The sequence below is a fragment of the Thalassophryne amazonica genome, chromosome 23, assembly GCF_902500255.1.
Source record: "Thalassophryne amazonica chromosome 23, fThaAma1.1, whole genome shotgun sequence".
Taxonomy (NCBI): domain Eukaryota; kingdom Metazoa; phylum Chordata; class Actinopteri; order Batrachoidiformes; family Batrachoididae; genus Thalassophryne; species Thalassophryne amazonica.
In genome coordinates, this window is record NC_047125.1 from 31,938,783 (window position 1) to 31,956,061 (window position 17,279).

Genomic DNA, 17,279 nt, shown 5'->3' on the forward strand with positions numbered 1-17,279 from the left:
TTTAATCATGTTAGTGAGTTAACAGACTACCCTGTTTTCCTTCGCCGAGTGACAGGCTGTTTGTTAGGCTTCTTCCCATTGAGATAAATAACGGTGCCTCAAATACACACTGGATTCTTCTTCCTGTGACGCTGCCCGTTACTGAGGTCACACTTTGTGGCTGCAGAGCGAAAACCATTTAACACATAATGAATAAGCCAATAACTTCAAGAGAACATGTTTCCATCGAATATTATGATGATTTGTTTCAGTCATAATAAATATGTTAACAGCGACACTGAGGCAGGTAGAACTCACCGGCACCAAAGTCACCTCTCCCGGGTCAAACAGACCGGAGAAAAATATGACAGATCCTTTCTTGTTGTTGTCATTGTTGTTACAGATGTACATGGTGTCATCTTCTCCCTGTGGACAAACAGTCGATTTTCTTTAGATGTGACTTTGACAAAAAGCTGTTATTTCTATCAGTTACACTTAAAGTCCATTTGTTGATCAACTGTAAATGAGAGAGTTAATTTTCCGTACCGGCGTGAGGTCAGGTGAGATGATGATAGCAATGTAGCCACTTGAGAATCCTGAAAACTTAAATCTGAACCGATCACCGCCGACTGAGCGAACAGCCAAGAAGATACAAGGGCTTTGTGATGGATCACAATTCGGGGCCTCAGATATGCACAAATCAGTGGTGCCACACCCCGTACGATCAGTCGGAGTCTGCAAAATACAAACAACAAAAAACGGGGAGTTACGATGACATCATAATGTTCAGGGCAGTGAAAAGGTTTGTTCCCTCTTAAGCTTTGACACATTTTAAAACATTTTTTAGATCAATAAAAAAAAAAAAAAATGAATTCAGGTGTCTTTTTTAAATTTGTACACACAACAAATTATGTCCAACATGACAGAAATTAAATAATCTCAGCCAAGTGAAATGTGATTTAATTCTTGAAAGGATGTTATGGGTCGCTTGGTGGCTTCCCTCACTCATCTCATTCTTGCACTGTCCCTCCGTGTTTGCAAACCACAAAACAGATTTGCCAAACAGCACCAAACTGTTTAGTTTTCTTTAAGATAAATGTCATTTCAGTCCAAGACATATTCATTGAATTGGAAATGTTCATGTATTCATCTCCTGACTCATGGAATGAAAACTGGCTGTAAAAGTGATCATTGTGTTTTACAGATTGTGGCACTTACTTGTGCACTGTTCTTTTGACTTGAATAATTGTTTTATGTTTCTATGTGTAATAGTGTATGTAGCTTCATGTGGTGTCATAAGCATAACATTGCTTTAACTGAGAAAATATGATATTGTACTCGTACATTATCTGGTCCTGACATGTTTGCAGAAAGATGGTCTAGTTTGTTATTTTCATAATGGGGTTTAGCTTAGCTAAATAAAAGTAAGACATAGGATCATGTGATACAATACTGGTATTCTGACACTTTGTTTTCTGTACATAAAGCAAAAAAAAGTCTTTCATTTTGGAGCTTGACCTTGAAATTACACAATGACTTTGACCCCTCATCATAAAACTAACCCCATAGTTCTACTCCCTATATCTGAAAACACATCAATTGATACTTTGGTTGCTAAAATAGGTAACATATTGACTAGAATAATGCGGAGATTCAAATTTGATGAAACAGAACGGGATTTCTAAGAACCTTACTTTGCCGACCTTAAAGACCTGAAATCTGTTAAACACCAGTCATACTGCATGTCAAAAAAGGCAATAATCTCGTCTATCACTTTGATTCATTAAAAGCTCAGTATGAACAATTCTGGTGGTGATACATACTGCTGATTATGGAAAAAATGGCAAAAAAAAACTGCAGAATCTTGACCTTGACCTCTGATCATAAAACTGATTACATAAATGAGCTCCCCATATTGGAAAAGTTAACCTTATTTACTGAAATAGGCAAAATATTGATGACTATATGAGGAATTTCAAATTTCCCGCTCACCAGGATTTGGCCCTAAAAGCATCCGCCTATAAAATTCAAAAAGTATTGATTATAGAAATATAAGGAAAAGTTCCACCGAATGGACAATGGTTTACAGATGCTCAGGGCATCCCTGATGATGCCTCATGCTCAATTTTTCAACCCACGTACTCAGGTTTTAAAATTGCTTTGTCAAAGTTGCCCATTTTTACTATATTTTTAATGTAACAGATTCTCTAGGTGTTTTGACATCAAATGTTGAATTGACCAAAAATGGGGTCAAATGTGATCTGATGAAAAAATTAACTTTACCATGCCTGATCAATCTATTTGAAGGGTAACTGGTCAAAATGTCATCAAAATCCGAGTTGGGCCATCCAGACACCTACATGGCCACCTGCCCGATTTTCTCATAGACGGCTCATAAACTAATCAGGGCACATATTTATGCATTCCTTTGTTTTGATGTTTTATTTATATGTATATGTGTGTGTGTGTGTGTGTGTGTGTGTGTGTGTGTGTGTGTGTGTGTGTGTGTGTGTGTGTGTGTGTGTGTGTGTGTGTGTGTGTGTGTGTGTGTGTGTGTGTGTGTGTCAATGTTTTGTTTTGAGATGTTCTCACTCAGTTTAAACTGCATTAGACTGAAATATTTTATTAAAATGTTGTTTAAAATGCACAGAAAGGTCAACAGGCAGGAAACCTTTTTTCAGCAAAGTATTTCACCATAAATCCAATGACGTGAATATTTCTTTCAGTTTGTGTGGTTTTTTTTTTTTTCTATCTGTCACTCACAGCGAGAGGTGCTGCTATGATGAAAAGCTCAGGAGCTGGAGTTGCTACTGCTGTTGTCAGTTGAGATGTTGTCGTTGTGGGGGTGGTAGCAACAGCAGCTGTAGTGGTGATGTTGGTAGCTGCAGTGGCAGCTGCGGTAGTTGCTGTTGCATTGTTGTTTACAGTAGGAGCTGCGGTGGTGATGTTGGTAGCTGCAGTGGCTGCTGCAGTGGTGGCATTGGTTACTGCTGTGGTAGACACTGTAGGGGAGGTAACATTGGCTGCCGCAGTGTTGGCATTGGTTATTGCTGTGGTAGACACTGTAGGGGAGGTAACATTGGCTGTCGCAGTGGTGGCATTGGTTACTGCTGTGGTAGACACTGTAGGGGAGGTAACATTGGCTGCCGCAGTGGTGGCATTGGTAGCTGCTGTCGTTGCAACGGTAGGGGAGGTAACATTGACTGCCGCAGTGGTGGCATTGGTTACTGCTGTGGTAGACACTGTAGGGGAGGTAACATTGGCTGCCGCAGTGGTGGCATTGGTAGCTGCTGTCGTTGCAACGGTAGGGGAGGTAACATTGGCTGCCGCAGTGGTGGCATTGGTTACTGCTGTGGTAGACACTGTAGGGGAGGTAACATTGGCTGCCGCAGTGGTGGCATTGGTAGCTGCTGTGGTAGACACTGTAGGGGAGGTAACATTGGCTGCCGCAGTGGTGGCATTGGTTACTGCTGTGGTAGCCACGGTAGGGGAGGTAGCGTTTGTCACTATGGTAGTCACAGTTGTTGCTACAGTCGTCGGGCTTGTGGTTGAAGAAATTAAATTCATGGGGACAGTGGAGTTTGGAGTGTTAAAATCAACTCCCATCCCTTGGTATGTGAGTTCTGGAGGTTTTGCAGTTCCATTTTCTGAGGTCAAAACAAAGGACAAACAAATAGTTTGATTTACATTAATAAAATATGAATTGATAGTGAATAAATCAGTGATGGTTGTGTGACTGTGTGCCTGAGTTTTGCTCTTTTATCATGTTAGTGAGTAAACTGACCAATAACAGTTCCAGTGCCCATCGACAGTAAGTTGTTTAGGGTTCGTCCCATTGGGATAAATAACAGTGCCTCAAATACACACTGGATCCTTGTTCCTGCGACGTTACCCGTCACTGAGGTCACACTTTGTGGCTGCAGAGCAAAAACCATTAAAAACATGACGATTAAGCCAATAACCTCACGAGAATATGTTTACAATGAATATTATGATGATTCGTGGTTTGTTTCAGTCATAATAAATATGTGCACAGTTGCACTGAGGCAGGTAGAACTCACCGACACCAAAGTCACTGTGCCCTGGTCAAACAGAGCACTGAAAAATTTTACCGATGTATTCTTATTGTCGTTACAGATGTACATGGTGTCATTTCCTCCCTGTGGACAAACAGTTGGTTCTCTTTAGAGGTGACTTTGACACAAAGCTGTTGTTTCTATCAGAGTTACACTTAAAGTCCATTTGTTGATCAACTGTAAATGAGAGAGTTGATTTTCTGTACCAGTGTGGTGTCAGGTGAGATGATGATAGCAATGTAGCCACTTGAAAATCCTGAAAACTTAAATCTGAACCGATCACCACCGACTGAGCGAACAGCCAAGAAGATACAAGGGCTTTGTGATGGATCACAATTCGGGGCCTCAGATATGCACAAATCAGTGGTGCCACACCCGGTACGATCAATCGGAGTCTGCAAAACACAAACAACAAAAAAGGGGGAGTTAAGATGACATCATAATGTTCAGGGCAGTGAAAAGGTTTGTTCCCTCTTAAGCTTTGACACATTTTAAACATTTTTTAGATCAATTTAAAAAAAAAAAAAAAAAAAACGAATTCAGGTTTATTTTTTTAATTTGTACACACAACAAATTATGTCCAACATGACAGAAATTAAATTATCTCAGCCAAGTGAAATGTGATTTAATTCTTGAAAGGATGTTATGGGTCGCTTGGTGGCTTCCCTCACTCATCTCATTCTTGCACTGTCCCTCCATGTTTGCAAACCACAAAACAGATTTGCCAAACAGCACCAAACTGTTTAGTTTTCTTTAAGATAAATGTCATTTCAGTCCAAGACATATTCATTGAATTGGAAATGTTCATGTATTCATCTCCTGACTCATGGAATGAAAACTGGCTGTAAAAGTGATCATTGTGTTTTACAGATTGTGGCACTTACTTGTGCACTGTTCTTTTGACTTGAATAATTGTTTTATGTTTCTATGTGTAATAGTGTATGTAGCTTCATGTGGTGTCATAAGCATAACATTGCTTTAACTGAGAAAATATGATATTGTACTCGTACATTATCTGGTCCTGACATGTTTGCAGAAAGATGGTCTAGTTTGTTATTTTCATAATGGGGTTTAGCTTAGCTAAATAAAAGTAAGACATATGATCATGTGATACAATACTGGTATTCTGACACTTTGTTTTCTGTACATAAAGCAAAAAAAAGTCATTTTGGAGCTTGACCTTGATATTACGCAATGACTTTGACCCCTCATCATAAAACTAACCCCATAGTTCTACTCCCTATATCTGAAAACATATCAATTGATACTTTGGTTGCTAAAATCGGTAACATATTGACTAGAATAATGAGGAGATTCAAATTTGATGAAACAGAACGGGATTTCTAAGAACCTTACTTTGCCGACCTTAAAGACCTGAAATCTGTTAAACACCAGTCATACTGCATGTCAAAAAAAGGCAATAATGTCGTCTATCACTTTGATTCATTAAAAGCTCAGTATGAACAATTCTGGTGGTAATACATACTGCTGATTATGGAAAAATGGCAAAAAAAACTGCAGAATCTTGACTTTGACCTCTGATCATAAAACTGATTACGTAAATGAGCTCCCCATATTGGAAAGTTAACCTTATTTACTGAAATAGGCAAAATATTGATGACTATATGAGGAATTTCAAATTTCCCGCTCACCAGGATTTAGCCCTAAAAGCATCCGCCTATAAAATTCAAAAAGTATTGATTATAGAAATATAAGGAAAAGTTCCACCGAATGGACAATGGTTTACAGATGTTCAGGGCATCCCTGATGATGCCTCATGCTCAATTTTCAACCCACGTACTCAGGTTTTAAAATTGCTTTGTCAAAGTTGCCCATTTTTACTATATATTTTAATGTAACGGATTCTCTAGGTGTTTTGACATCAAATGTTGAATTGACCAAAAATGGGGTCAAATTTGATCTGATGGAAAAAATTAACTTTACCATGCCTGATCAATCTATTTGAAGGGTAACTGGTCAAAATGTCATCAAAATCCGAGTCGGGCCATCCAGACACCTACATGGCCACCTGCCCGATTTTCTCATAGACGGCTCATAAACTAATCAGGGCACATATTTATGCATTCCTTTGTTTTGATGTTTTATTTATATGTGTGTGTGTGTGTGTGTGTGTGTGTGTGTGTGTGTGTGTGTGTGTGTGTGTGTGTGTGTGTGTGTGTGTGTGTGTGTGTGTGTGTGTCAATGTTTTGTTTTGAGATGTTCTCACTGTCAGTTTAAACTGCATTAGTCTGAAATATTTTATTAAAATGTTACGTTTAAAATGCACAAAAAGGTCAACAGGCAGGAAACCTTTTTTCAGCAAAGTACACTCAACAAAAATATAAACGCAACACTTTTGGTTTTGCTCCCATTTTGTATGAGATGAACTCAAAGATCTAAAACTTTTCCACATACACAATATCACCATTTCCCTCAAATATTTTTCACAAACCAGTCTAAATCTGTGATAATGAGCACTTCTCCTTTGCTGAGATAATCCATCCCACCTCACAGGTGTGCCATATCAAGATGCTGATTAGACACCATGATTAGTGCACAGGTGTGCCTTAGACTGTCCACAATAAAAGGCCACTCTGAAAGGTGCAGTTTTATCACACAGCACAATGCCACAGATGTCGCAAGATTTGAGGGAGCGTGTAATTGGCATGCTGACAGCAGGAATGTCAACCAGAGCTGTTGCTCGTGTATTGAATGTTCATTTCTCTACCATAAGCTGTCTCCAAAGGTGTTTCAGAGAATTTGGCAGTACATCCAACCAGCCTCACAACCGCAGACCACGTGTAACCACACCAGCCCAGGACCTCCACATCCAGCATGTTCACCTCCAAGATCGTCTGAGACCAGCCACTCGGACAGCTGCTGAAACAATCTGTTTGCATAACCAAAGAATTTCTGCACACACTGTCAGAAACCGTCTCAGGGAAGCTCATCTGCATGCTCGTCGTCCTCATCGGGGTCTCAACCTGACTCCAGTTCGTCGTCGTAACCGACTTGAGTGGGCAAATGTTCACATTCGCTGGTGTTTGGCACGTTGGAGAGGTGTTCTCTTCACGGATGAATTCCCGTTCACACTGTCCAGGGCAGATGGCAGACAGCGTGTGTGGCGTCGTGTGGGTGAGCGGTTTTCTGATGTCAATGTTGTGGATCGAGTGGCCCATGGTGGCGGTGGGGTTATGGTATGGGCAGGCGTCTGTTATGGACGAAGAACACAGGTGCATTTTATTGATGGCATTTTGAATGCACAGAGATACCGTGATGAGATCCTGAGGCCCATTGTTGTGCCATACATCCAAGAACATCACCTCATGTTGCAGCAGGATAATGCATGGCCACATGTTGCAAGGATCTGTGCACAATTCTTGGAAGCTGAAATATCCCAGTTCTTGCATGGCCGGCATACTCACCGGACATGTCACCCATTGAGCATGTTTGGGATGCTCTGGACCGGCGTATACGACAGCATGTACCAGTTCCTGCCAATATCCAGCAACTTCGCACAGCCATTGAAGAGGAGTGAACCAACATTCCACAGGCCACAATTGACAACCTGATCAACTCTATGCGAAGGAGATGTGTTGCACTGCATGAGGCAAATGGTGATCACACCAGATACTGACTGGTATCCCTCCCCCCAATAAAACAAAACTGCACCTTTCAGAGTGGCCTTTTATTGTGGGCAGTCTAAGGCACACCTATGCACTAATCATGGTGTCTAATCAGCATCTTGATATGGCACACCTGTGAGGTGGGATGGATTATCACAGCAAAGGAGAAGTGATCACTATCACAGATTTAGACTGGTTTATGAACAATATTTGAGGGAAATGGTGATATTGTGTATGTGGAAAAAGTTTTAGATCTTTGAGTTCATCTCATACAAAACGGGAGCAAAACCAAAAGTGTTGTGTTTATATTTTTGTTGAGTGTATTTCACCATAAATCCAATGACGTGAATATTTCTTTCAGTTCGTGTGTTTTTTTTTTTTCCAGCTGTCACTCACAGTGAGACGTGCTGCTATGATGAAAAGCTCAGGAGCTGGAGTTGCTACTGCTGTTGTCAGTTGAGGTGTTGTTGTTGTTGGGGTGGTAGCAACGGCAGCTGTAGTGGTGATGTTGGTAGCTGCAGTGGCAGCTGCGGTAGTTGCTGTTGCATTGTTGTTTACAGTGGCGGCTGCGGTGGTGATGTTGGTAGCTGCAGTGGCAGCTGCGGTTGTTGCTGTTGCATTGTTGTTTACAGTAGCAGCTCCGGTGGTGATGTTGGTAGCTGCAGTGGCAGCTGCGGTTGTTGCTGTTGCATTGTTGTTTACAGTAGAAGCTGCGGTGGTGATGTTGGTAGCTGCAGTGGCAGTTGCGGTTGTTGCTGTTGCATTGTTGTTTACAGTAGCAGCTGCGGTGGTGATGTTGGTAGCTGCAGTGGCAGCTGCGGTAGTTGCTGTTGCATTGTTGTTTACAGTAGCAGCTGTGGTGGTGATGTTGATAGCTGCAGTGGCAGCTGCGGTAGTTTTTGTTGCATTGTTGTTTACAGTAGCAGCTGTGGTGTTGATGTTGATAGTTGCAGTGGCAGCTGCGGTAGTTGCTGTTGCATTGTTGTTTACAGTAGAAGCTGCGGCGGTGATGTTGGTAGCTGCAGTGGCAGCTGCGGTTGTTGCTGTTGCATTGTTGTTTACAGTGTTAGCTGTGGTGGTGATGTTGGTAGCTGCTGTGGCAGCTGCGGTACTTGCTGTTGCATTGTTGTTTACAGTAGGAGCTGCGGTGGTGTTGGTAGCTGCAGTGGCAGCTGCGGTTGTTGCTGTTGCATTGTTGTTTACAGTAGCTGCTGCAGTGGTGATGTTGGTAGCTGCAGTGGCACCTGCAGTAGGTGTGGTTGCACTAGTCACTGCACTGGTGGCAGTGCTGGCAGCTACAGTGGTTGTGCTTGCATTTATGGAAATCAGATTTTCGGGTACAGTGGAGTTTGTATTGTTAAAGTCTATTCCAACCCCTCGGTATGTGATTTCTGGAGTTTCTATAGTTCCGTTGTCTGAGATCGCTAAAAAACAGGAGAAGCAAATATGAATGATTAATGAGTAATAATCAGTGATTAATTGCATGACTGTGTTAGTTAGTTTGCTGTTTAATCATGTTAGTGAGTTAACAGACTACCCTGTTTTCCTTCGCCGAGTGACAGGCTATTTGTTAGGCTTCTTCCCATTGAGATAAATAATGGTGCCTCAAATACACACTGGATTCTTCTTCCTGTGACGCTGCCCGTTACTGAGGTCACACTTTGTGGCTGCAGAGCGAAAACCATTTAACACATGACGAATAAGCCAATAACTTCAAGAGAACATGTTTCCATCGAATATTATGATGATTTGTTTCAGTCATAATAAATATGTTAACAGCGACACTGAGGCAGGTAGAACTCACCGGCACCAAAGTCACCTCTCCCGGGTCAAACAGAGCGGAGAAAAATATGACAGATCCTTTCTTGTTGTTGTCATTGTTGTTACAGATGTACATAGTGTCATCTTCTCCCTGTGGACAAACAGTCGATTTTCTTTAGATGTGACTTTGACAAAAAGCTGTTATTTCTATCAGTTACACTTAAAGTCCATTTGTTGATCAACTGTAAATGAGAGAGTTAATTTTCCATACCGGTGTGAGGTCAGGTGAGATGATGATAGCAATGTAGCCACTTGAGAATCCTGAAAACTTAAATCTGACCCTTTCACCGCCGACTGAGCGAACAGCCAAGAAGATACAAGGGCTTTGTGATGGATCACAATTCGGGGCCTCAGATATGCACAAATCAGTGGTGCCACACCCCGTACGATCAATCGGAGTCTACAAACACAAAAAACAAAAAAGGGGGAGTTAAGATGACATCATGATGTTCAGGGCAGTGAAAAGGTTTGTTCCCTCTTAAGCTTTGACACATTTTAAAACATTTTTTTAGATCAATTTAAAAAAAACCCAAATGAATTCAGGTGTCTTTTTTAAATTTGTACACACAACAAATTCTGTCCAGCATGACAGAAATTAAATCATCTCAGCCAAGTGAAATGTGATTTAATTCTTGAAAGGATGTTATGGGTCACTTGGTGGCTTCCCTCACTCATCTCATTCTTGCACTGTCCCTCCATGTTTGCAAACCACAAAACAGATTTGCCAAACAGCACCAAACTGTTTAGTTTTCTTTAAGATAAATGTCATTTCAGTCCAAGACATATTCAATAAATTGGAATTGTTCATGTATTCTACTCCTGACTCATGGAATGAAAACTGGCTGTAAAAATGATCATTGTGTTTTACAGATTGTGGCACTTACTTGTGCACTGTTCTTTTGACTTGAATAATTGTTTTATGTTTCTATGTGTAATAGTGTATGTTGCTTCATGTGGTGTCATAAGCATAACATTGCTTTAACTGAGAAAATATGATATTGTACTCGTACATTATCTGGTCCTGACATGTTTGCAGAAAGATGGTCTAGTTTGTTATTTTCATAATGGGGTTTAGCTTAGCTAAATAAAAGTAAGACATAGGATCATGTGATACAATACTGGTATTCTGACACTTTGTTTTCTGTACATAAAGCAAAAAAAGTCTTTCATTTTGGAGCTTGACCTTGAAATTACGCAATGACTTTGACCCCTCATCATAAATCTAACCCCATAGTTCTACTCCCTATATCTGAAAACATATCAATTGATACTTTGGTTGCTAAAATAGGTAACATATTGACTAAAATAATGAGGAGATTCAAATTTGATGAAACAGAACAGGATTTCTAAGAACCTTACTTTGCCGACCTTAAAGACCTGAAATCTGTTAAACACCAGTCATACTGCATGTCAAAAAAAGGCAATAATCTCGTCTATCACTTTGATTCATTAAAGGCTCAGTATGAACAATTCTGGTGGTAATACATACTGCTGATTATGGAAAAAATGGCAAAAAAAACTGCAGAATCTTGACCTTGACCTCTGATCATAAAACTGATTACATAAATGAACTCCCCATATTGGAAAAGTTAACCTTATTTACTGAAATAGGCAAAATATTGATGACTATATGAGGAATTTCAAATTTCCCGCTCACCAGGATTTGGCCCTAAAAGCATCCGCCTATAAAATTCAAAAAGTATTGATTATAGAAATATCAGGAAAAGTTCCACCGAATGGACAATGGTTTACAGATGCTCAGGGCATCCCTGATGATGCCTCATGCTCAATTTTTCGACCCACGTACTAAGGTTTTAAAATTGCTTTGTCAAAGTTGCCCATTTTTACTATATATTTTTAATGTAACGGATTCTCTAGGTGTTTTGACATCAAATGTTGAATTGACCAAAAATGGGGTCAAATTTGATCTGATGAAAAAATTAACTTTACCATGCCTGATCAATCTATTTGAAGGGTAACTGGTCAAAATGTCATCAAAATCCGAGTCGGGCCATCCAGACACCTACATGGCCACCTGCCCGATTTTCTCATAGACGGCTCATAAACTAATCAGGGCACATATTTATGCATTCCTTTGTTTTGACGTTTTATTTATATGTATATGTGTGTGTGTTAATGTTTTGTTTTGAGATGTTCTCACTGTCAGTTTAAGCTGCATTAGTCTGAAATATTTTATTAAAATGTTATGTTTAAAATGCACAAAAAGGTCAACAGGCAGGAAACCTTTTTTCAGCAAAGTATTTCACCATAAATCCAATGACTTGAGTATTTCTTTCAGTTCGTGTGTTTTTTTTTCCAGCTGTCACTCACAGCGAGAGGTGCTGCTATGATGAAAAGCTCAGGAACTGGAGTTGCTACTGCTGTTGTCAGTTGAGATGTTGTCGTTGTGGGGGTGGTAGCAACGGCAGCTGTAGTGGTGATGTTGGTAGCTGCAGTGGCAGCTGCGGTTGTTGCTGTTGCATTGGTGTTTACAGTAGCTGCTGCAGTGGTGATGTTGGTAGCTGCAGTGGCACCTGCAGTAGGTGTGGTTGCACTAGTCACTGCACTGGTGGCAGTGCTGGCAGCTACAGTGGTTGTGCTTGCATTTATGGAAATCAAATTTTCGGGTACAGTGGAGTTTGTATTGTTAAAGTCTATTCCAACCCCTCGGTATGTGATTTCTGGAGTTTCTATAGTTCCGTTGTCTGAGATCGCTAAAAAAAAGGAGAAGCAAATATGAATGATTAATGAGTAATAATCAGTGATTAGTTGCATGACTGTGTTAGTTTGCTGTTTAATCATGTTAGTGAGTTAACAGACTACCCTGTTTTCCTTCGCCGAGTGACAGGCTGTTTGTTAGGCTTCTTCCCATTGAGATAAATAACGGTGCCTCAAATACACACTGGATTCTTCTTCCTGTGACGCTGCCCGTCACTGAGGTCACACTTTGTGGCTGCAGAGCGAAAACCATTTAACACATGACGAATAAGCCAATAACTTCAAGACAACATGTTTCCATCGAATATTATGATGATTTGTTTCTGTCATAATAAATATGTTAACAGCGACACTGAGGCAGGTAGAACTCACCGGCACCAAAGTCACCTCTCCCGGGTCAAACAGAGCGGAGAAAAATATGACAGATCCTTTCTTGTTGTTGTCATTGTTGTTACAGATGTACATGGTGTCATCTTCTCCCTGTGGACAAACAGTCCAAAAAGCTGTTATTTCTATCAGTTACACTTAAAGTCCATTTGTTGATCAACTGTAAATGAGAGTTAATTTTCCGTACCGGTGTGAGGTCAGGTGAGATGATAATAGCAATGTAGCCACTTGAGAATCCTGAAAATTTAAATCTGAACCGATCACCGCCTAGTGGCTGTACAACCAGAAACAGGCATGTAATTGCTGATAGATCACAGTTTGGGACCACAGATATGCACAAATCAGTTCTGCCACACCCTGAACGATCAATCAGAGTCTGTAAAACACAAACAAAAATGATTTAGTTAAGATAACATGATGTGCAGGGCGGTGAAAAGCATTGTCCCCTTGAGCTTTGACACATTTGAAAACATTTTACCAATGAATTTTAAAAAAATAGAATTCAGGTGTCTTTTTTAAAAAAAAATTCTAAATTGTGCCTTTTTAGTTAACAGCCAATACAAATATGTAGAACATGAACTAAGTGATCTTACAATATCAATGCCACAATAATGTGTGCAAGTATGCAACCCCTGTTAGTTTGCAGTAACTTGATTAACACAACTGGTGAGGTGATGGCCTGAATTGTTATAGCCACAGACTTGTAACCGTAGGATGCTTGGATTTGATGTGCTAAATGTGCCAGACAGATTTACTACACTGTCCCATGCTCTTTTGATTTCTTAATGATAGATGGAAATGAAGTCTAACACATATTCAGTGACTTGGAAATGTATAAGTATTCATGCCCTGACTCATCCAAAAAAAAAAAACAAACCTAGTTGTAAAAGTGATCATTAGCTTGTGTTTTCCTAATTCAGGTTCCTAGGAGAAACTGGGGCACGGTGGATCAGTAGCTATATCTGCAAAACTACATATATACTTGCAGCAGTTATGCCATATTTTATGCATGAATACATCCCCCTTATAAATTAGTGTTTTGTTTTTGGATACATTAAGGGTAAAACTAAGTGGCAAGTGAAATCAGTTTTTGCCTATCAAAACTAAATTTTATGGATGTCAGTGTTTTTATTTATTTCTCAAAACAGAGGAAAGGTGGCCCAAAAAATTGTTCTTAGTTAGAAGACTACCCCATCCAACTGATGAGCATGTGTTATGTCTTCTCCAGACTATCAGCTATTTGATAACATGACTCGTGTCACATGCACCCAGGGCACAGTGAATCAGTCTAGAAAGTGATTTACTAAGCCCCAGTATCAAGCGGATGACAAATATTACTTGTTGAAGCTTTTACTTTTATTTTTTCCATGAGTTATTTCTATAATTTGTGTATATAAACAACAGTTTTCACATTTGAACAGAAATTATGACACTTGTATTTATAATAGTTTCTAAAGGACATATATCACCACATAAGATACTCACACATCACATAGCTGGTTTGCTGGATTATAGTTTGTAGAATGACAATAGAATGACACCTATGCATAATGTGTTTATGCTGCCCCAAAACATTTCTGATCCACTGTGCCCTGGTTTCCTCTACTTATGCATTTCATTGTTTTGACTTTAATAATGTCAATCAATTTTCATGTTGCAGAGATGTTTTCACTGTTATTTTAAAGGCCATTATTTTAGAAATTTTAACATAAAGAAATCTGAATTATTTTATTAAAATTATTATTAAATTTATTTTTTATAGGAAAACGCGCAAATGGTCAACAGGCACAAACTTTATTTTTATGTATTTATATTTTACAGCACTTTATTACACCATGAATTTAATTCTTTGAATATATTCTTTTAAGTTCATATTTATTTTCTGCTGTCACTCACATTGAGAGGTGCTGCTGTGATGAAAAGCACAGGAGATGAAGTTGCCGCTGCTGTTGTCACTTGTGATGTTGTCACTGTGGAGGTGCTTGCATTGACAGCTGCAGTGGTGATGTTGGTAGGTGCAGTGACAGCCATGGTCACGGTGGTAGCATTGACAGCTGCAGTGGTGACGTTGATAGGTGCAGTGACAGCCATGGTCTTGGTAGTAGCATTGACAGCTGCAGTGGTGATGTTGGTAGGTGCTGTGACAGCCATGGTCACAGTGGTAGCATTGACAACTGCAGTGGTGATGTTGGTAGGTGCAGTGACAGCCATGGTCTCGGTAGTAGCATTGACAGCTGCAGTAGTGAAGTTGGTCACAGCTATTGCAGCTGCTGTTTGGGAGGTTGCATTAGTCTCTGTGGTGGTTGCATTGTTGACTGGAGTAGCAGCCACAGTGGGGGTGGTAGCATTGACAGCTGCAGTGGTGATGTTGGTAGGTGCCGTGACAGCCGTGGTCATGGTGGTAGCATTAACAGCTGCAGTGGTGATGTTGTTAGGTGCCGTGACAGCCATGGTCACGGTGGTAGCATTGACAACTGCATTGGTGACGTTGGTAGGTGCCGTGACAGCCATGGTCACGGTAGTAGCATTGACACCTGCAGTAGTGAAGTTGGTCACAGCTGTGGCAGCTGCTGTTTGGGAGGTTGCATTAGTCGCTGTGGTGGTTGCTTTGTTGACTGGAGTAGCAGCCTCAGTGGGTGTGGTAGCATTGACAGCTGCAGTGGTGACGTTGGTAGGTGCTGTGATAGCCATGGTCACGGTGGTAGCATTGACAGCTGCAGTGGTCATGTTGGTAGGTGCTGTGACATCAGTGCTCACAGTGGTAGCATTAACAGCTGCAGTGGTGATGTTGGTAGGTGCTGTGACAGCCATGGTCACAGTGGTAGCATTGACAACTGCAGTGGTGATGTTGGTAGGTGCAGTGACAGCCATGGTCTCGGTAGTAGCATTGACAGCTGCAGTAGTGAAGTTGGTCACAGCTGTGGCAGCTGCTGTTTGGGAGGTTGCATTAGTCTCTGTGGTGGTTGCATTGTTGACTGGAGTAGCAGCCACAGTGGGGGTGGTAGCATTGACAGCTGCAGTGGTGACGTTGGTAGGTGCCATGACAGCTGTGATCACAGTGGTAGCATTAACAGCTGCAGTGGTGATGTTGGTAGGTGCTGTGACAGCCGTGGTCATGGTGGTAGCATTAACAGCTGCAGTGGTGATGTTGTTAGGTGCCGTGACATCCGTGGTCACAGTGCTAGCATTAACAGCTGCAGTGGTGATGTTGGTAGATGCCGTGACTTCCATGGTCATGGTGGTAGCATTGACAACTGCAGTGGTGACGTTGGTAGGTGCCGTGACAGCCATGGTCACGGTAGTAGCATTGACACCTGCAGTAGTGAAGTTGGTCACAGCTGTGGCAGCTGCTGTTTGGTAGGTTGCATTAGTCGCTGTGGTGGTTGCTTTGTTGACTGGAGTAGCAGCCACAGTGGGTGTGGTAGCATTGACAGCTGCAGTGGTGACGTTGATAGGTGCTGTGATAGCCATGGTCATGGTGGTAGCATTGACAGCTGCAGTGGTGATGTTGGTCACGGCTGTGGCATCTGCTGTTTGTGAAGTTGCATTAGTCGCTGTGGTGGTTGCATTGTTGACTGGAGTAGCAGCCACAGTGGGGGTGGTAGCATTGACAGCTGCAGTGGTCATGATGGTAGGTGCCGTGACAGCCATGGTCATGGTGGTAGCATTGACAGCTGCAGTGGTCATGTTGGTAGGTGCCGTGACATACATGGTCACGGTGGTAGCATTGACACCTGCAGTGGTGAAGCTGGTCACGGCTGTGGCAGCTGCTGTTTGGGAGGTTGCATTAGTCGCTGTGGTTGTTGCATTGTTGACTGGAGTAGCAGCCACAGTGGGGGTGGTAGCATTGACAACTGCAGTGGTCGTGTTGGTAGGTGCTGTGACAGCCATGGTCACAGTCGTAGCATTGTCAGCTGCAGTGGTCATGTTGGTAGGTGCTGTGACAGCCATGGTCACGGTGGTAGCATTGACAGCTGCAGTGGTGATGTTGGTAGGTGCTGTGGCAGCTGCTGTTTGGGAGGTTGCATTAGTCGCTGTGGTGGTTGCATTGTTGACTGGAGTAGCAGCCACAGTGGGGGTGGTAGCATTGACCGCTGCAGTGGTAAAGGTGGTGTCTGCCACTGATGATGCTGTGACGTTTTCTGATGTTATTTCCACAGTTGCTGTTGTTGTAGTTTCAGCATTGGTGCTCTTGGACATCCAGGAGAGAGTCACCAACAGGACACTGAGGATCAGTCTGTGGTCCATGCCTGCAGTAGATTAAGAGCATTTTGGTTAATTATGTGATGGTTCCTTCAGCACCTACATGCTGACATGTCAGTGTGATTATTTCATGTAGTCCCAGTGTATCATTGACGCTCTGAGGATAATGAATGTGCTGACTAATCCATTGTCATATTTCTATTCATATTTCTATTAATTAATCAGCAACAGAACATCAGAGAAACTTCATTCTTCCTGAAACTAGAATCTGTCAGCTTTAAAATGGTCCCTCCCTCTAATCAGTGTGTGCCTCACAGCCAATGCTACAGGCTAGTTAGGTTCACACACACACACATATATATATATATATATATATATATATATACTCAACAAAAATATAAACGCAACACTTTTGGTTTTGCTCCCATTTTGTATGAGATGAACTCAAAGATCTAAAACTTTTCCACAT

General features: G+C 41.4%; 1 protein-coding gene across 2 annotated transcripts in view; it reads right to left on the bottom strand.

Annotated features, from left to right (window-relative positions):
• LOC117504807 (putative GPI-anchored protein pfl2) overlaps positions 1-17,279 on the bottom strand; it is a 29,617-nt gene that overhangs the window by 950 nt on the left and 11,388 nt on the right. The window contains exons 2-17 of one of the 2 annotated variants that reach the window (XM_034164324.1): positions 14,504-16,857; positions 12,795-12,983; positions 12,593-12,700; positions 12,326-12,455; positions 11,834-12,216; positions 9,714-9,902; positions 9,486-9,593; positions 9,219-9,348; positions 8,078-9,105; positions 4,262-4,450; positions 4,041-4,139; positions 3,764-3,896; positions 2,743-3,626; positions 526-714; positions 298-405; positions 31-160 (exon numbers count right to left, since the gene is read on the bottom strand). In XM_034164324.1, coding sequence (XP_034020215.1) covers positions 31-160; positions 298-405; positions 526-714; positions 2,743-3,626; positions 3,764-3,896; positions 4,041-4,139; positions 4,262-4,450; positions 8,078-9,105; positions 9,219-9,348; positions 9,486-9,593; positions 9,714-9,902; positions 11,834-12,216; positions 12,326-12,455; positions 12,593-12,700; positions 12,795-12,983; positions 14,504-16,855 — 6,349 coding nt within the window. In that variant the 5' untranslated portion in view covers positions 16,856-16,857. The remainder of the gene's footprint in view (positions 1-30; positions 161-297; positions 406-525; positions 715-2,742; positions 3,627-3,763; positions 3,897-4,040; positions 4,140-4,261; positions 4,451-8,077; positions 9,106-9,218; positions 9,349-9,485; positions 9,594-9,713; positions 9,903-11,833; positions 12,217-12,325; positions 12,456-12,592; positions 12,701-12,794; positions 12,984-14,503; positions 16,858-17,279) is intronic. The other variant, XM_034164325.1, reaches the window with a different exon arrangement.